This window comes from Hemiscyllium ocellatum, chromosome 6 (genome assembly GCF_020745735.1).
Source record: "Hemiscyllium ocellatum isolate sHemOce1 chromosome 6, sHemOce1.pat.X.cur, whole genome shotgun sequence".
Lineage (NCBI taxonomy): Eukaryota > Metazoa > Chordata > Chondrichthyes > Orectolobiformes > Hemiscylliidae > Hemiscyllium > Hemiscyllium ocellatum.
In genome coordinates, this window is record NC_083406.1 from 107,505,463 (window position 1) to 107,523,419 (window position 17,957).

At 43.8% G+C, this 17,957-nt stretch overlaps 1 protein-coding gene across 1 annotated transcript in view; it reads right to left on the bottom strand.

The window, feature by feature from the left end:
* The window catches only part of oca2 (oculocutaneous albinism II), a 539,836-nt gene that overhangs the window by 66,714 nt on the left and 455,165 nt on the right, over positions 1-17,957 (bottom strand). The window contains exon 23 of the mRNA XM_060826999.1: positions 14,800-14,893. Within this exon, the coding sequence (XP_060682982.1) occupies positions 14,800-14,893 (94 nt within the window). The remainder of the gene's footprint in view (positions 1-14,799; positions 14,894-17,957) is intronic.

Here is a 17,957-nt window from a genome sequence, read left to right on the forward strand (position 1 = left end):
CATACATGCACCACCCTCTGTGTGAAAAAGTTGCCCCTTAGGTCTCTTTTATATCTTTCCCCTCTCATCCTAAACCTATGCCCTCTAGTTCTGGACTCCTTCACCCCAGGGAAAAGACTTTGTCTATTTATCCTATCCATGTCCCTCATGATTTTACAAACTTCTATAAGGTCTCCCCTCAGTCTCCGACACTCCAGGGAACACAGCCCCAACCTATTCAACCTCTCCCAATAGCTCAAACCCTCCAACCCTGGCAACATCTTTGTTAGTCTTTTCTGAACCCTTTCAAGTTTCACAACATCCTTCCAATAGGAAGAAGATCAGAATTGTATTGAATATTCCAACAGTGGCCAAGCCAATGTCCTGTATAGCCGCAACATGACTTCCCAATTCCTATACTCAATGCTCTGACCAATAAAGGAAAACATACTAAATACCTTCTTCACTATTCTACCTACCTGTGACTCCACTTCTAAGGAGCTATGAACCTGCACTCCAAGGTCTCTTTCTTCAGCAACGCTCCCAAGGACCATAACATTAAGTGTATAAGTCCTGCTCTGATTTGCCTTTCCAAAATGCAGCACCTGACATTAATCTAAATTAAACTCATCTGCCATTTCTCAGTCCAATGTCCCACGTGATCAAGATCCTGTTATACTCTGAGGTAACCTTCTTTGTTGTCAACTACACCTCCAATTTTGGTATCATCTGCAAACTTACTAACTATATTTCCTACGTTCACATCCAAATCATTTATATAAAAGATGAGAAGTAGTGGATCCGTTACCGATCCTTGTGGCACACCACTGGTCACAGGCCTCCAGTCTGAAAAGCAATCCTCCACCACCACCCTCTGCCTTCCACCTTCAAGACAGTTCTTTATCCAAATGGCTGGTTCTCCCTGTATTCCATGAGATCTAACCTTGCTAACCAGTCTTCCGTGAGGAACCTTATCAAACATCTTACTGAAGTCTACATAGATCACATCTACTGGTGTGCCCTCATCAATCCACTATGTTACTTCTTCACGTTTGTGAGACATGGTTTCCCATGCGCGTAGCCATGTTGACTATCCCTAGTCAGTCCTTGCCTTTCCAAATACATGTACTTCCTGTCCCTCAAGATGCCCCCCGACAACTTTCCTAGCATCAATGTCAGGCTCACTGGTCTATAGTTCCCTTTTCCTTGCCACCTTTCTTAAATAGTGGTACCAAGTTAGCCAACCTCTAATCTTCTGGCACCTCACCTGTGACTATTAATGATACAAATATCTCAGCAAGGGGCCCAGCAATCACTTCCCGAGCTTCCCACATAAATCTAGGGTACATCTGATCAGGTACTGGGAATTTATCCACTTTTGTGCATTTCAAGACCTCCAGGAACTCCTCCTCTCTGAAAGCTATCTGCAAATTCAGCGCTTGGCAAGTTTTACGTTTTTTTTTTCAGTTACAATCTTCTTTCCTGAGTTGGTGCGATTTGTTCAAGCTGAATATATTTAACTTTCTCATTAAAGATACTGCAGATCCTGCCGTGTTGATGTAAAGTTAATTAAAAGGATATAATTAAACTTATGAGGCAAGTTTTTAATTTGTGATAGTGGTCTAATGAAATCTCTTAGTTTGTATTTATTACGATTAGTGAAGCATCAAATTAACAATGGTCACAGACCAACACTGGAATTATCATGAAGCTTGGCCCCAAAATTAAAAATCAAGATAAAATTATTGTTAATAGCAGAGGATCATACTAAGCGAGAGCTCTTGCAAATTAGGATCTAGATAGTACAAAGCAAATAGTGCAATTGTCAGGAACCGTAGTAAAGCAGGTAAGTTACTCAACCAGTAATCCACAAGAGTTCAGATCCTAAAATTTGGGAATTTAAAAATTCAGTTAATTGTACCAAACTTGAGATTAGATTATGATTAGGTCCCCTACAGTGTGGAAACAGGCCCTTCAGCCCAACCAGTCCACACCGACTCTCCGAAGAGTAACCCCACCCAGACCCATTTCCCTCTGACTAACGGACCTAACACTATGGGCAATTTAGCATGGCCAGTTCACCTGCACATCTTTGGACTGTGGGAGGAAACTGGAGCACCCGGAGAAAATCCACGCTGACACTGGGAGAATGTGCAAACTCCACACAGACAGTCGCCCGAGGCTGGAATTGAACAGGCAAGTAATGTTAATTGTAATTATGCAAATGTCCTAAAACTCCACCTGTTTGCTGATGTCCTTTAGGAGATGAAATCTGCTGATCAGACCCACTTACAACTTCAGAACCAAGCCATACTTCTGTCAGTCAGTTACCAACTTGGTTAATCTCCATCTTCTCTGCCAGCAATACCTAGATCTTACTATAATGGAATTCAAAGCTTGCATTTTTTTTAAGATAGACCACATTTGAAATGGTAAAGCTGGAAAAGTAAACTGAGAAGGGAAACCAACTCATCTAATTTATCTGGAAACTAAGTCTGAAACTGAGACTGGAAACCAAAGTTTCTGGGGAAATTGAAATTGGTTGAATCATATAAAATAACCTGGAGCCACCCAAATTCAGAAGGTGATGATTCCAGTGATGTAGTACAGGCACACAGAAACCATCTGTTCTCCTCAATCATCCTCCACCTCTGTTAAAGGGAAAAACCACCATTTTCTAATCCCTTTCCATTCTGAACCAGTCATACCAAGACTAAAACATTAACTCCATATCTCTCTCCACAGAAGGTGCGAGACCTGCTGAATTTCTCCAGCATTTTCCATGTTTGCTTCAGAGTTCCAGCGTCCGCAGTATTTTGCTTTTATTTGAGGATAATCCAAGCAGGCTGAAGAAGACGGCTGAAGTTTGAGCCAGACGCTCATCCATAGTTGCTGCAATTCTTTTTGGTACTTGATTTGATTAGATTTATTCTTGTCACATGTACCTAGGTAGAGTGAAAAGTTTTATTTTGCATGCCATACAATCAGATCATATGATACAAAGTGAATTTGGGTAAGAGAACAGAGTGAGAAGTACAAAGTTAGGGCTGCAGAGAAGGTGCACAAGGAGTGAGGTAAGGCAGCACGGTGGCTCAGTGGTTAGCACTGCTGCCTCACAGCACCAGGGTCCCAGGTTCGATTCCAGCCTTGGGCGACTGTCTGTGTGGAGTTTGCACATTCTCCCCATGTCTGCGTGGGTTTGCTCCAGTTTCCTCCTGCAGTCCAAAGATATGCAGGTCAGGTGAATTGGCCATGCTAAATTGCCCATATTGGTAGGTGCATTAGTCAGAGGGAAATGGGTCTGGGTGGGTTGCTCTTCGGAGGGTCGGGTCGGGCTGAAGGGCCTGTTTCCACGCTGTAGGGAATCTAACTTTAAAAAAAACAATAAATTTGAGAGGTCCATTCAGAAGTCTAACAACAGCAGGGAAGAATAGGTTCATATGTGTCTACAAACTTCTATATCTTCTGCCCGGTGGAAGAGAGTTCAACTGGAGTGAAAGGGGTCTTTGATGATGTTGGTTGTTTTTCTGAGGCAGTGGGAAGTATAGATGGAGTCAATGGATGGGAGGCTGGTCTGTGTGATGGCCTGGGCTGTGTTCATGACTCTTTGTAGTTTCTTGTGATCTTCAGGATAACATTGGTGGATTTTGGTGCAAATCCACCAATAACACTGGTGCAAATTATCACAAGCTGAGTTGAGCAGATTCTACAGACATATGCCATTTCTGGTGCCCATGATTGTGTACTGCTGTCAGATGGGGATTGGACTAAATTCTAAAAGAAAAACCCATAATCATTAATTTGAATTACAGAAGGTTACCCAAGATAATGATTTAAAATTTATTTTTTTGCGTGGAGTACCAACTCTTCTGCTTAAGCCATGTAACTGTGTGGTTTCAGTTCAGTACTGCAATATCAGATGGTTCCACGTTTAGAAGGTGTTTCGAGTCTCTAACACAAAAGAGATATATTTAAGAGGAATCCACTTCAAAAGGCTGTGGATTTTCAGTCATAAGAACTCAGATGAATAAATTGTTGGGATTCGCAAAACTTGGAGAAGTGAAGAGTAGTGAAGTCAATGTAGCAGTTCAGTCGTGATTTCAATGAACATCGGCTGACCTAAGGAATCATACAATTTACTCCTAACTCTCATTTCTTACGTAGGCAGGAAGCCTTATCTTCTTCTAATTCACCACGCTCCAATGTTTCTCCCTTCAAAGCAGATTAATTTAACTTCAGCTTCTTGAATGACAGCAATTAATCCTGATTCCATTCTTACTCTTCAAAGATCCCACAGCCAATTCGGATTCTGTCGTTTCCTTACATCGTCATGCATACACCTTACACAGCGGTCACTGAATAGCAATCATGGAGTCTCACATCATTAGCCAAAGAACGATAAGGCTGAAGTTGTGCCTCAATAAAAGAGCTAACCTTTGGGCTGTCTTAAGGCTGAGCCAGGGATGTCAATTTGACAGATTAATGGACATATTACTAATTTTGCATTCAAAAATTCAACATATTTGAGTACCTCCTTCATCACTGTTTTAACTCCTGTTTCAGCCATGATTATTTTAAAGTTAAAAATCACACAAAACCAGGTTATAGTCCAACAGGTTTATTTGGAAGCACTAGCTTTCGGAGCACTGCTCCTTCATCAGGTAGTTATGGAGTATAAAATTGTAAGACACAGAATTTGTCACAAAAGTTTATGGTATGATGAAACTGAAATTATATATTGAAAAAAGATCTGGATTAGTTGTTAAGTCACTCATCTTTTGGAATGACCACGTGGGTTTCAATTCTTTCATATGTAAATCGCAGAACTTTTCTAAAAGTTGCATTCTCAAGTGAACTTTAACAATTGAAATAGACAGTCTCACACAGGGAAACTCACACCTTCAATGCATTATCTGGCCGACATGACACCAATTGTTAAAGTTCACTTGAGAATGCAACTTTTAAAAAGGTTCTGTGATTTACATATGAAAGAACTGAAACTAACATGGTCATTCTAAAAGATGAACGACTTAACAAACAATCCACGTCTTTTTCAATATTTAATTTCAGTTACATCACACTGTAAACTTTTGCTATAAATTCTGTGTCTTACAATCTTATTCTCCACAACCACCTGATGAAGGAGCAGCGCTCCGAAAGCTAGTGCTTCCAATTCAACCTGTTGGACTATAACCTGGTGCTGTGTGATTTTTAACTTTGTACACCACAGTCCAACACTGACATTTCCAAATCATGATTATTTCAAAGACTTTGAATTAGTTGGCTTGTACAATTCAAAATGAAGGGGCTGCAACATTAACAACTGATCCACTCCTTCTTGTGCTATGCTTTTTAACATATCATACTCTTTATATTTCCCAGTTCTACCTTTTTTTAATTAAAGTTTGACTCCATGGCTGCACACTTGACACTCGGTAAATCACAAATTCAAGTCACAACACAGGCTTTGAGCACATAAACGGCTGCAGTTCAATGACATAATCAGGAAGGGCTAATTTATGTATAAAAGCTGCCTTTTATACAAAACAAAATTGACAGAAGATCTGCCTGTCCACCTAAGGAACTCATTGAAGAAGAGCAGCAAAGATGGACGGGCCAACATATATATACAGCCAATGCTGATTAACCAGCCATATGCTTCATTTGCTAATTTTAGGAGCTTGTTCTATACAAATTGGCCGTCAAGTTTGCTTATGTAGCTTCATTTCAAAAGAAGTTAAATCGTTGTGAAATCTTGGTAGGGTCCTGGGTAGTGTTGGTGAACAGAGACTGAGGGGTTCAGGTACACAGTTTCTGGAAAGTTGTGTCATAGGTAGACAGGTTGGTAAAAAAAAATCTTTGGCACACTTGCCTTCATTGTTCAGAACATTGAGAATAGGAGTTGGAGCATTATCATGCGGCTGTACAGGACACTGGTGACGCCATGTTTGGAGCATTTTTGCCACAGTTTACTTATCACCTATTATCTATGCTACTTAATTATGTGATCTGCTCGCAAGATACAGCTTTTCACTGTGCCTCAGTACACGTGACTAACTTCAATTCATTCAATTCAATTCAATTCAACTGTGTACAGTTCTGGTCACCCTGCTATAGGAAGGACATTATTAAACTGGAGAGGGATCAGGAAAGATTTACAGGGATTTTACTGGGACTGGGGGGTTTGAGTTATAAGGAGAGGCCGGATAGGCTGACAGCGTAAGAGGTTTGTAAAATTATGAGGGGCTTAAATAGGGTGAAGAGCAACGATCTTTACTCTAGGGTAGGGGAGCTGAAAACTTAGAGGGCATAATTTTAAGGTGAGAGGAGAAAGATTTAAAAGGGACTTGAGGGGCAATGTTTTCACACAGAGTGTGGGTCAAATGTGAAATGAACTGCCAGAGGGAGTGGTAGATGCAGTTACAGTTACAACATTCAAAAGACATTTGGACAGGTTCATGAATAGGAAAAGTTTCGCAGGATATGGAGAAAGTGAAGACCGCAGATGTTGGAGACCAGAGTCGAGAGTGTGGTGCTGGAAAAGCACAGCAGGTCAGGTAGCATCCAAGGAGCAGGAGGGTTGACATTTCAGGATGAAGGGCTTATGCACAAAATGTCAATTCTCCTGCTCCTTGGAAGCTGCTTGACCTGCTGTACTTTTCCAGTATCACACTCTTGACTTAGCGGGATATGGGCGAAGCGCGGGCAAATGGGACTGATTCAGTTTGAGAAATCTGGTCATTTGGACGAGTTGGACCGAAGGGCCTGCTTCTGTGTTGTATAATGCTATCCTTTTGGATGTCCTGACATTGAAAGGTGCTGTATAGAAACAAGCTCTTACTTTCATAACTGCCAATAGTTTTGCAGCCATATGCACTGCCATGCAAAGGCAGAAGCTCAGAGGTAATTAAGAATACCACCCTGTGTTAGACACTAATTAATACCGTACTGGTCTGGGTAAACACTTCCAAACAGATTAGAAATGGCTTGAAGTTGAAAACATAGCACATGTTGAGAAATAATCAGCTGTGGCCTCAGTAAAACACTAATGACCTACTGATAGATAAAATCACTCCTACTTGATCATTTCACAGTTCACTGAGAAATATTAATGGGTTTCTTTCAGGAAGCATTTGATTTGTTACAACTTTTTTTATATATAGATCCAGTACACTAATAGAAAGATTAAAAGACATACAAAAAAAAAGTAATGATGCATTTTATGTTCAGGGCATTGAACCACAAAAAATAGAATCATTTCACTCCGATGACCCAGTGACTGCCTTCTGTGTTGTGTAGTCAATAGACAAATGTTTCTGACCACCCTCTGCCCGAACAATGAGGAAAGAAAAAATATATGGCCAGAATTTCCTTGTTAAATGGCCCCTTTCCCAACTGCTCCATACAGCCACCAACAGATCCCAGTGCCAGTCTGTTATAATGTCAGGTTCAGGGATATTCCCTGTTGTTCTGCAGCGGCAAACACAACATTCTCAAAATCCAAGGTCCACTATGGCATCTCTTAAGGGTCTCTCTTCACCTTGCATTTACGTCCCTGCTAATAAGCCAGTGCTATGGACCATACCAAACCCCCTCAAAACATATTAAAGAGATAGTCTGGACCCTACCTTTTCCTTATTCTAAACGTAAAAATAAGGCATTGCGTTCCAGATGTAATTTGATTGGTCAAACTATTCAACTTATAGCAAAACACACTTTAGTTTACAGACAAAATAAAAATAAAATAACTGGCTTAACTGTAACTCTATCAAAATGTGAAACAAAATTGTAGTTATTTTAACAACTACTATTTAACTGTTCCAATACAGTAACTTCCCATAAACACATCCTTGGCAAAGGCAAATTCAGTAAAAGACAATATATCACATGCAATTCTAGCAGCAGGAAGAGAGCCCCAGTTTTTAGCTATAACAGCGAGAGGAATAAGAGCTTCCACATCCAATTTTCAGACCTCAGCAACAGCTGAAAGCTAAAATTGAAAGTCCTGGTTCTGCGGGAGCTTGAACCCACCCATTCAGGCTGCTTCTATTGTTCCAATTTTTTTAAAAAGCCCAGGGCCTCACAAACTGTGTATTCTATTGGCTTTGAGTAGACCACTTCACATCTCTGACTCAACAGTTCTTCATAAAACAAAAGACAAAACCTTTCTTAAGGTCGTTATATCGTCTCAGCAGTCTCATGAGGAATCTTGCTTTCGGGTGCTGGTCAAGAGGAAAGAGAAATAAAAGGCTGGGAATAATGCCTTTCACTCAGTACAGGTGATTACAATGTTGCAGCACCACATTAGGTCCAGATGTGTGGGAAAACATTAGAATTTTAAACCTTAGTCTTGGCTAATGTTACTCAAAATACTGAATCCCATTTCTGTATTTGGAGAGAAGGGATTAATTTTGTATTTGTCTGGGAAATGAAAATATGGAGGAAACGTTACTAAAAAATCCCAAGGCCTGACTTGCAGTGATTTTAAACATTAGTACAATTCCTTGCTGCACACTGCATCAATGGCTGAAAAATTGCTTTGCTCGTTTTCGGGTAAATTCACAAATTCTCTCCTGCAGCAGGAGACTGTGAATCAAGAGAGTGAGGATCAAAGGTAGGTTCCCACTGGGAGTGTAAGCTCGATGAACATACTCTTAATGTCATACATTTTCAGTTAGCTTTTTGTTGGAATGCATCTATAACATGAACGTACGCCATGAGAAAGGCAAGTCTTTACTCACGAGGATAACCTACAACTTTAGGCTCCCTCTACCACAACTAATAATATCAGAGCAGAAATCAAAGCCAGTACATGAGGTTGTCTGGCTATTAGAATATACAATAGCATCGGTAATTAGGAAGACAAATATATTGTTGTCATACATCTCAAGAGTAACAGACCTCCCTCCGGATCCTCCGCTCCACCCTTGCAGCCATGCGTCGCCACTTACACTCCCTGCAATCAGCCCTACCCCAGCTCAGGACAACACTCTCACAGACCTGCAAAGGACCCCTGCTGTACTTCATCTACAGAAGAATCCACAAACTCAACAAACAGTTCTTCCTAGCCCTATCAGAGATTAAAGACAGTAAGTACCAAAAACTTTCATGTACTTACCCCCACACTCGTGGCTCCTCAACTATTCCAGAATCTTCTATAGGCCTGTCGGACGTCATTACACATGTGGCCTCCACAGCGCCCGCGGCACCCAAGGCCGCCGCCGACCGTGACGTCACTTCCGCCCCCCCCCCCCGACCTCGGAGCCCCCGCGATCGCCGCCCCAACAACTGCCCCGGTGACCACCACACACACAACCGCTTCCACGATCGCCGACGGACCCGCAACCCACGCGGCCACCGGGAATGACCACCACTCCTCTGTCGCCGCAACCATTTCCGCCCCTCCGGTTGCCGTCGGCGCAGCCACTTCCGCCCCCACTGACATCACTAACCTGCAGGAGCACAAATCCTCAGGTTTCCCCGCCCCCACGCCGTCTTTCGTCACTACGCGTAACCCCGCCCCCACGCAAACCTTCGTCACCACACATAACCCCGCCCCCACGCCGTCTTTCGTCGCTTCACGTAACCCCGCCCCCACGCTTATTTCCGTCACGACGCATGACCCCGCCCCCACATCGAGCAACGTCACCACGTCTAACTCCGCCCCTACTTCGATCTCTGTCCCCGCCCCTAACCCCGCCCCCAGCCCCAGCTCCAGCTCCAGTCCCACACCAGGTCCTAGCTCCCAGCCATGCCGGATTTTCACCATCCCTCCAGACCTCCCCCTCTCTGAGGATGAAAGATCAGTCCTCAGCAGGGGCTTCACCTTCGTTCCCCTACGCCCTCGGATTAATGAGTTCAACACGCGGCGAGATATTGAACAATTCTTCCGCCGCCTTTGCCTCCGTGCCTACTTCCACAACCAAGACTCCCGCCCACCCTCTGACGACCCCTTCTCCCGCCTCCAACACACCCCATCCACCTGGACACCCCGTGCTGGCCTCCTACCCGCCCTCGACCTCTTTATAGCCAACTGCCGCCGTGACATCAACCGACTCAACCTGTCCACCCCTCTCACCCACTCCAACCTCTCACCCTCAGAACGTGCAGCCCTCCACTCCCTCCACTCCAATCCCAACCTCACCATCAAACCCGCAGACAAGGGAGGCGCGGTGGTAGTTTGGCGCACTGACCTGTATACCGCTGAAGCCAAACGCCAGCTCGCGGACGCCTCCTCTTATCGCCCCCTTGACCACGACCCCACCTCCCACCACCAAACCATCATCTCCCAGACCATCCAGGACCTCATCACCTCAGGGGATCTCCCATCCACCGCCTCCAACCTCATAGTCCCACAACCCCTCACCGCCCGTTTCTACCTCCTGCCCAAAATCCACAAACCTGCATGCCCCGGCCGACCCATTGTCTCAGCCTGCTCCTGCCCCACCGAACTCATCTCCCAATACCTCGACACGGTCCTGTCCCCTTTAGTCCAAGAACTCCCCACCTACGTTCGGGACGCCACCCACGCCCTCCACCTCCTCCAGGATTTTCCCTTCCCCGGTCCCCAACGCCTTATTTTCACTATGGACATCCAGTCCCTGTACACCTCCATCCCCCATCACGAAGGACTCAAAGCCCTCCGCTTCTTCCTTTCCCGCCGCACCAACCAGTACCCTTCCACTGACACCCTCCTTCGACTGACTGAACTGGTCCTCACCCTGAATAACTTCTCTTTTCAATCCTCCCACTTCCTCCAAACTAAAGGAGTTGCCATGGGCACCCGCATGGGCCCCAGCTATGCCTGCCTCTTCGTAGGATATGTGGAACAGTCCATCTTCCGCAACTACACTGGCACCACCCCCCACCTTTTCCTCCGCTACATCGATGACTGTATCGGCGCTGCCTCGTGCTCCCACGAGGAGGTTGAACAGTTCATCAACTTTACTAACACCTTCCATCCTGACCTGAAATTCAGCTGGACTGTCTCAGACTCCTCCCTCCCCTTCCTAGACCTTTCCATTTCTATCTCGGGCGACCGACTCAACACAGACATCTATTATAAACCGACTGACTCCCACAGCTACCTGGACTACACCTCCTCCCACCCTGCCCCCTGTAAAAACGCCATCCCATATTCCCAATTCCTTCGTCTCCGCCGCATCTGCTCCCAGGAGGACCAATTCCAACACCGCACAGCCCAGATGGCCTCCTTCTTCAAGGACCGCAGATTCCCCCCAGACGTGATCGACGATGCCCTCCACCGCATCTCCTCCACTTCCCGCTCCTCCGCCCTTGAGCCCCGCCCCTCCAACCGCCACCAAGACAGAACCCCACTGGTTCTCACCTACCACCCCACCAACCTCCGCATACAACGTATCATCCGCCGCCATTTCCGCCACCTCCAAACGGACCCCACCACCAAGGATATATTTCCCTCCCCTCCCCTATCAGCGTTCCGCAAGGACCACTCCCTTCGTGACTCCCTCGTCAGATCCACACCCCCCACCAACCCAACCTCCACCCCCGGCACCTTCCCCTGCAACCGCAGGAAATGTAAAACTTGCGCCCACACCTCCACACTCACTTCCCTCCAAGGCCCCAAGGGATCCTTCCATATCCGCCACAAGTTCACCTGTACCTCCACACACATCATCTATTGCATCCGCTGCACCCGATGTGGCCTCCTCTATATTGGTGAGACAAGCCGCTTACTTGCTGAACGCTTCAGAGAACACCTCCGGGCCACCCGAACCAACCAACCCAATCACCCCGTGGCTCAACACTTTAACTCTCCCTCCCACTCCACCGAGGACATGCAGGTCCTTGGACTCCTCCACCGGCAGAACACAACTACACGACGGCTGGAGGAGCGCCTCATCTTCCGCCTGGGAACCCTCCAACCACAAGGTATGAATTCAGATTTCTCCAGTTTCCTCATTTCCCCTCCCCCCACCTTGTCTCAGTCGGTTCCCTCAACTCAGCACCGCCCTCCTAACCTGCAATCCTCTTCCTGACCTCTCCGCCCCCACCCCACTCCGGCCTATCACCCTCACCTTGACCTCCTTCCACCTATCCCACCTCCATCGCCCCTCCCCCTAGTCCCTCCTCCCTACCTTTTATCTTAGCCTGCTTGGCTCTCTCTCTCTTATTCCTGATGAAGGGCTTATGCTCGAAACGTCGAATTCTCTATTCCTGAGATGCTGCCTGGCCTGCTGTGCTTTGACCAGCAACACATTTGCAGCATACATCTCAAGAGGACTAGAATATAAAAGCAGGGCTGTACTTCTGAAGCTTTATAAGGCTCTGGTCACACCACACTTAGAGCATTTTGAGCAATTTTGGGCCCCATACCTCAGGAAGGATATACTGGCCATGGAGCAGGTCCAGAGGAGGTTCATGAGAACGATCCCAGGAATGAGGAACATTTGAGGATTCTGGGTTTTTCCTCGATGGTGTTTAAAAGGATGTGGATGATCTGATTGAAACTTACAGAATACTGAATGGCCTGGACAGAGGGAATGTTGGGAAGATGTTTCCATTGGCAGGAGAGATGAGAACCCAAGGGCACAGCTTTAGAATAAAGGGAAGATCCTTTAGAATGGAGATAAGGAGAAACTTCTTTAGCCAGAGAATGGGGAATCTGTGGAATTCATTGCCTCAGAGGGCTGTGGAGGTCAATTAATTAAATATACCTGTGGAGGTATATTTAAAACAGAGGTAGATAGGTTCTTGATTGCCAAGGGGATCAAAGGTTATGGGGAGAAAGCAGGAGAATTGGGTTGAAAAACCTATCAGCCATGATCAAATCGTGAAGCAGACTCATTGTGCTGAATGGTCTAATTTCAGCTCTTATGGTCTCACGATGTTTGTTTATCATATATGATCCTACAGCAGAGAAACCAATTAGTCAGCTGACCAGTCTCTACCCCAGATAAGTCTCATTCCAATTCTTTCCAACTAACCCCATTAGCAGATACTTCCATTTCTTGCTCTCTATTGTCCTCACCTAACTTCCCCTTCAATGTATCGATGTTATTTACCTGATGTAGTTCTTGTGATTGGGAGATCCTTGACATAACCATACTTTGAAAGAAGATATTTCTCTTGAATTCCCTACTTGACTCATTAATGACTGCTTTCTTCTTCTGGTGTCTTGCTTTGATCCACAAGTTGAAGCATCTTGCACCATCTTTGGGAATTTTCTTTGAGCTTTTGCCAATGCCACTACATCCCTTTCTAAAATGAAGGCCAGAACTGTTCACAGCTCTCCAGTATTGTCCAACTAAAGTTCAACTGCACAGAAGTGGTCCTGCAGATGTTGGAGCTTAGGGTGGTGCTGGAAAAGCAAAGCAGGTCAGGCAGCATCCAAGGAGCAGGAAAATCAACATTTCGGGCAAAAACCCTTCTTCAGGAATGGATGAAGGGCTTTTGCCCAAAATGTCGATTTTCCTGCTCCTTAGATGCTGCTTGACCTGCTGTGCTTTTCCAGCACCACTCTAATCTCAACTAAGGTTCAACACAGGTTTAACATAACATCCCTATTTTTCAATTCTATCCTTCTGGAATTGGAGCCTAAAGCTGAGTTTACATTTTCTATTTATGGACTTATTAGCCTCCACTGCTGGATATATTGATTTATTAATAGGTATCTTTGGATCTTGTGAGATATTGTGTGATATCTTTATTAACTCACTCACCAGCTTGCTATATTCATTAACTCCAGGTTCCTATTCATTCATTTATTCAATCATAACCCTTTACTAACCCATTATTTACTATAACAGTTTCATTCATTCATTCATTAAACCCCAGTTTTGTAGTATATTTTAATATCCAAATTCAAAAACAACCCTTTCAAACTCATGACTGCATTTTCACACCTTATCAGCCCCTGCTCCCAGCAGTGTTTACCTCTGAATAAGTGCAGCAGACAGAACAATACCATCCCCATCAAGTCTCCACAAAACAGTATAATATTAATCAGCGAGTAAAAAATGAGGTCTACAGATGCTGGAGATCACAGCTGCAAATGTGTTGCTGGTCAAAGCACAGCAGGCCAGGCAGCATCTCAGGAATAGAGAATTCAACGTTTCAAGCATAAGCTCTTCATCAGGAATGGCCCTTACCAACCATCTCCTGAACCTGAATAGATTCTCCAATTAGAAAGTACCTGTTAAATAAAACTGATGCCGGCAAATAGTAAATAAATCTCATAACCCAGCTGCAGTAATCAGTTTAATATCCTTTATTCTTCTATTAAGTAGATGTACAATTTTTAACTTATTTAGAGCATAGAGTCCTAGCATTTTGACTAATATTTTCTAATTTAAAAGACAAAAGGACTAACACCTCCTAATTATCCAAGCAGACCGGACAGACATCCCATCAGAAGCAGCAGCCAACATTGAGCATGTTTTAACCCATCTCCTGTCTCCCAGGACAGAAGCCTGTTAAATTGTTGTGTACTATAGATAAAAGAACGTAACACCATAGTAATGGAATTTTAATATACACAAGAACCATGTATAAAGGGGCTCTTGTAAGAGCTGTATTTCAGGATTCTATTGCCGCCTTGAACTTGTAATGTGATTGCTAAATAAAAGAGGCTATTTTCGCCACTCACTGATTCTAGTCATTATTTGAACACGATCCCACAATACTATGCTTCTCTATTCTACTTAGACTCATTTTTGGTGTCATTAATGCTCTTACCACTAAAATGTATCTAAATTGTAATTCGTTCGCAAAACGTATGTTCGTTCTGCGAGTGTATTTAGTATCTTCTTGCATTTAGACAAAGTTTTCAAGCCATTTTACCTGAAAAAGGCCATGAAGGAGAAGCCATAACCATGTTGTTCCGCTATTCCTGCACATACCACGTTGGTAGAAGCACCAATCAATGTCCCGTTGCCTGGAATGGGGAAAGGAAATTACACAAAGGTCAGAATAAAATGATATCAACATCAGTGATCATGAGAGGCCAAACCCAAGATTAACACAGGAACCTAAACACGTAGACAACGTAAGGTAGATTTAAAAATAAATGCAATTTGTATTTCATGTGAGAGATGCAAGCTTTGTAAATGAAGACTTGGATGGATATGGCAAAATGTATATATATTCAAGCACAAAACTAAAAGGTGATAAGGAGAAGTATCCATTATAATTCCCCAATCTCTTGCAAACTGGTTCTGATAATTGGTCATGATTTGGAGATGCTGGTGTTGGACTGGGGTGTACAAAGATAAAAATCACACAACATGAGGTTATAGTCCAACAGGTATTTTTGGAAACACGAGCTTTCAGAGTGCTTCTCCTTCATCAGGTAGTTGTGGTACACTCCACAACCACCTGATGAAGGAGCAGCACTCCGAAAGCTAGTGCTTCCAAATAAACCTGTTGGACTATAACCTGGTAATTGGTAACATTCTTCCTTCTGACTGGGAATGCTGTGTTTTAAAAGTCCACTGTGTAGTAAAGTTGAGTTTGTAGCAAATATTGATTTTTAATTCATTGGCTGGTAATTGGACATTCAAGAAGGCAGATTATTTTTTAAGAGCATAAAGTTGTTTTACCCGACAGCAACATGACCAATTCACATCAACAAATGCAGATGAATTAATAATTCAGTGTATTTGATGAGAACCTGAATTTGTTGCTGAATTTCACAGTGTTGAAGTACTGTCTAACTTTCAAAAGGATTTGTTTGTCTGCCAAGTGTTTTAGGATGAACTGAGGTGTGTATGTGCTACATTCCAACCTTGTTGGGTGGAGAAAGAATATCTGCAGAAACTTATCAAATTTAACACGCTTACACACACACTTAATCACCTACAGTGTTTAATAATCGAAAGCGAATGTGGAGGTGATGGCCTAATGGCATTATCACTGGGTTACTCACCCAGAAACCCAGGTTCAAAGCCCCCTTTGGCAGATTGGTGGAATTTGAATTCAATAAAAATCTGGAATTAAGAGTCTAACAATGACCATGAAGCCAGTTGTGATTGTCGGGGGAAAAACAATAGGCGAAAGTGAGGACTGCAGATGCTGGAGATTAGAGTGGTGCTGGAAAAGCACAGTAGGTCAGGCAGCATCTGAGAAGCAGATTACTCTGTTATCTATCTTTGTGTTTGTGAACTACAAGTTCCTCCTGGTTTGTGGAAGGATTGAATTTAGAATTCTGCTCTCATTAGAATTTACTTCAGGAAATCCTGATGAAGGGCTCCTGCCCAAAACATTGATTTTCCTGCTCCTCGGATGCTGCTTGACTGGCTGTGCTTTTCCAGCACCACTCTAATCTTGAGGGGAAAAAGAATGTAACACCATAGTAATGGAATTTTAGAATACCTAAGAACTGTGTATAAAGGAGGTCTTGTAAGAGCTCGGGAAAAAAATCTGATTCACTCAGGTCCTTTAGGGAAGGAAATGGCCTACATGTGACCTCCGGACCAGCCGGGATGTGGATGACACTTAACTGCGCTTTGTGTAATTAAGAATGGGCAATAAAGGCTGGCTCAGCCAGCAATGCCCACAACCCATGAATACATTTTAACCAACAGATCACTAAAAATGTAACTGCTTGAACAATGAGAACTTATGATTTAAGATAGCTCTTAAATGTTTGCTCTTGCCTGCTACAGAATTGGTTCTGGGGGAGGCATGGTGGCTTAGTAGTTAGCACTGCTGCCTCACAAAACCAGGGACCCGGGTTCGGTTCCCGCCTCGGGCGACTGTCTGTGTGGAGTTTGCCCATTCTTCCATATCTGCATGGGTTTCTTCTGGGTGCTCTGGTTTCTTCCCACACTCCAAAAATGTGCAGGTCAGGTGAATTGACCATGCTAAATTGCCCATAATGTGAGGTGTGCTGGTTGGGGTAAATATAGGCTGGGTGGGTTAATCTTCGGAGTATTGGTGTGGACTAGTTGGACCAAAGGGCCTGTTTCCACACTGGAACATACAATTATGCTTGAATTACTGGCAGTTAGAACTAGAGATCACATACCAAGCAAAAGTCCTTTGAGTTTTGAAGCATATATTTGCTCTTCCCTGCTATAGAGCTGGCTCAGGCGCTGAGGAGCAAAGTGAGGTCACTTTTGACTCTCTCTCCCTCCCCAGAAAACTTCTAAGTTCAGGCCCTGCCAACAATATTGAGGCTATGTGCAGCAAGCAGAGACAATTAATCTCCACAGCTATCTCTCCTGGGGCAAAAAAACAACTTTGGTGTGTATGTCTTTAAATCAGAAACTTCAATACTATTGAATTTAGCCCAAGGTCATCCTTATACACCAAACCATTGATTTTCTACTCTCCCTACCTTTCCTTTATATAGATTTTACTTTGGTCAATTATTCTGTCTTACTCTGTTATCTGTCTTTGTGTTTGTGAACTACCAGTTCCTCCTGGTTCGGGAAAGGATTGAATTAGAATTCTGCTCTCATTAGAATTTACATCAAACCCTGACCCTGTGTGCACTTTTTTTGGTAGAAGTAAATTTCTGCTGTCCTCAACAAAATTCACATCAACAAATGCAGATGAATTAATAATTCAGTGTATTTAGTGAGAATCTGAATTGGTTGCTGAATTTCACAGTGTTGGAGTACTGTCTAACTTTCAAAAGGATTTACTTGTCTGCAAAGTGTTTTATCATAGAGTCATAGAGATGTACATCATGGAAACAGACCCTTCGGTCCAACCTGTCCATGCCGACCAGATATCCCAACCCCATCCAGTTAGAATGTCCTGAGAACATAAAACATAAGGGTGCAAAGGAGGATGAACATAAGAACAAGGAAGAGGAGTAGATAATTCAGCCCCTTGAGGCTGCTTTGCCATTTGATATGATCATGGTTTATTTCAACAACATTTTCCTGCCCACCTTTCACAACCTTTCAGCCCATTTCTAATTAAAAAGCTATCTCCTCCTTAAATTCACTTAATCACCCAGCATCCATCACACTCTGGGTGCAGTGGATTCC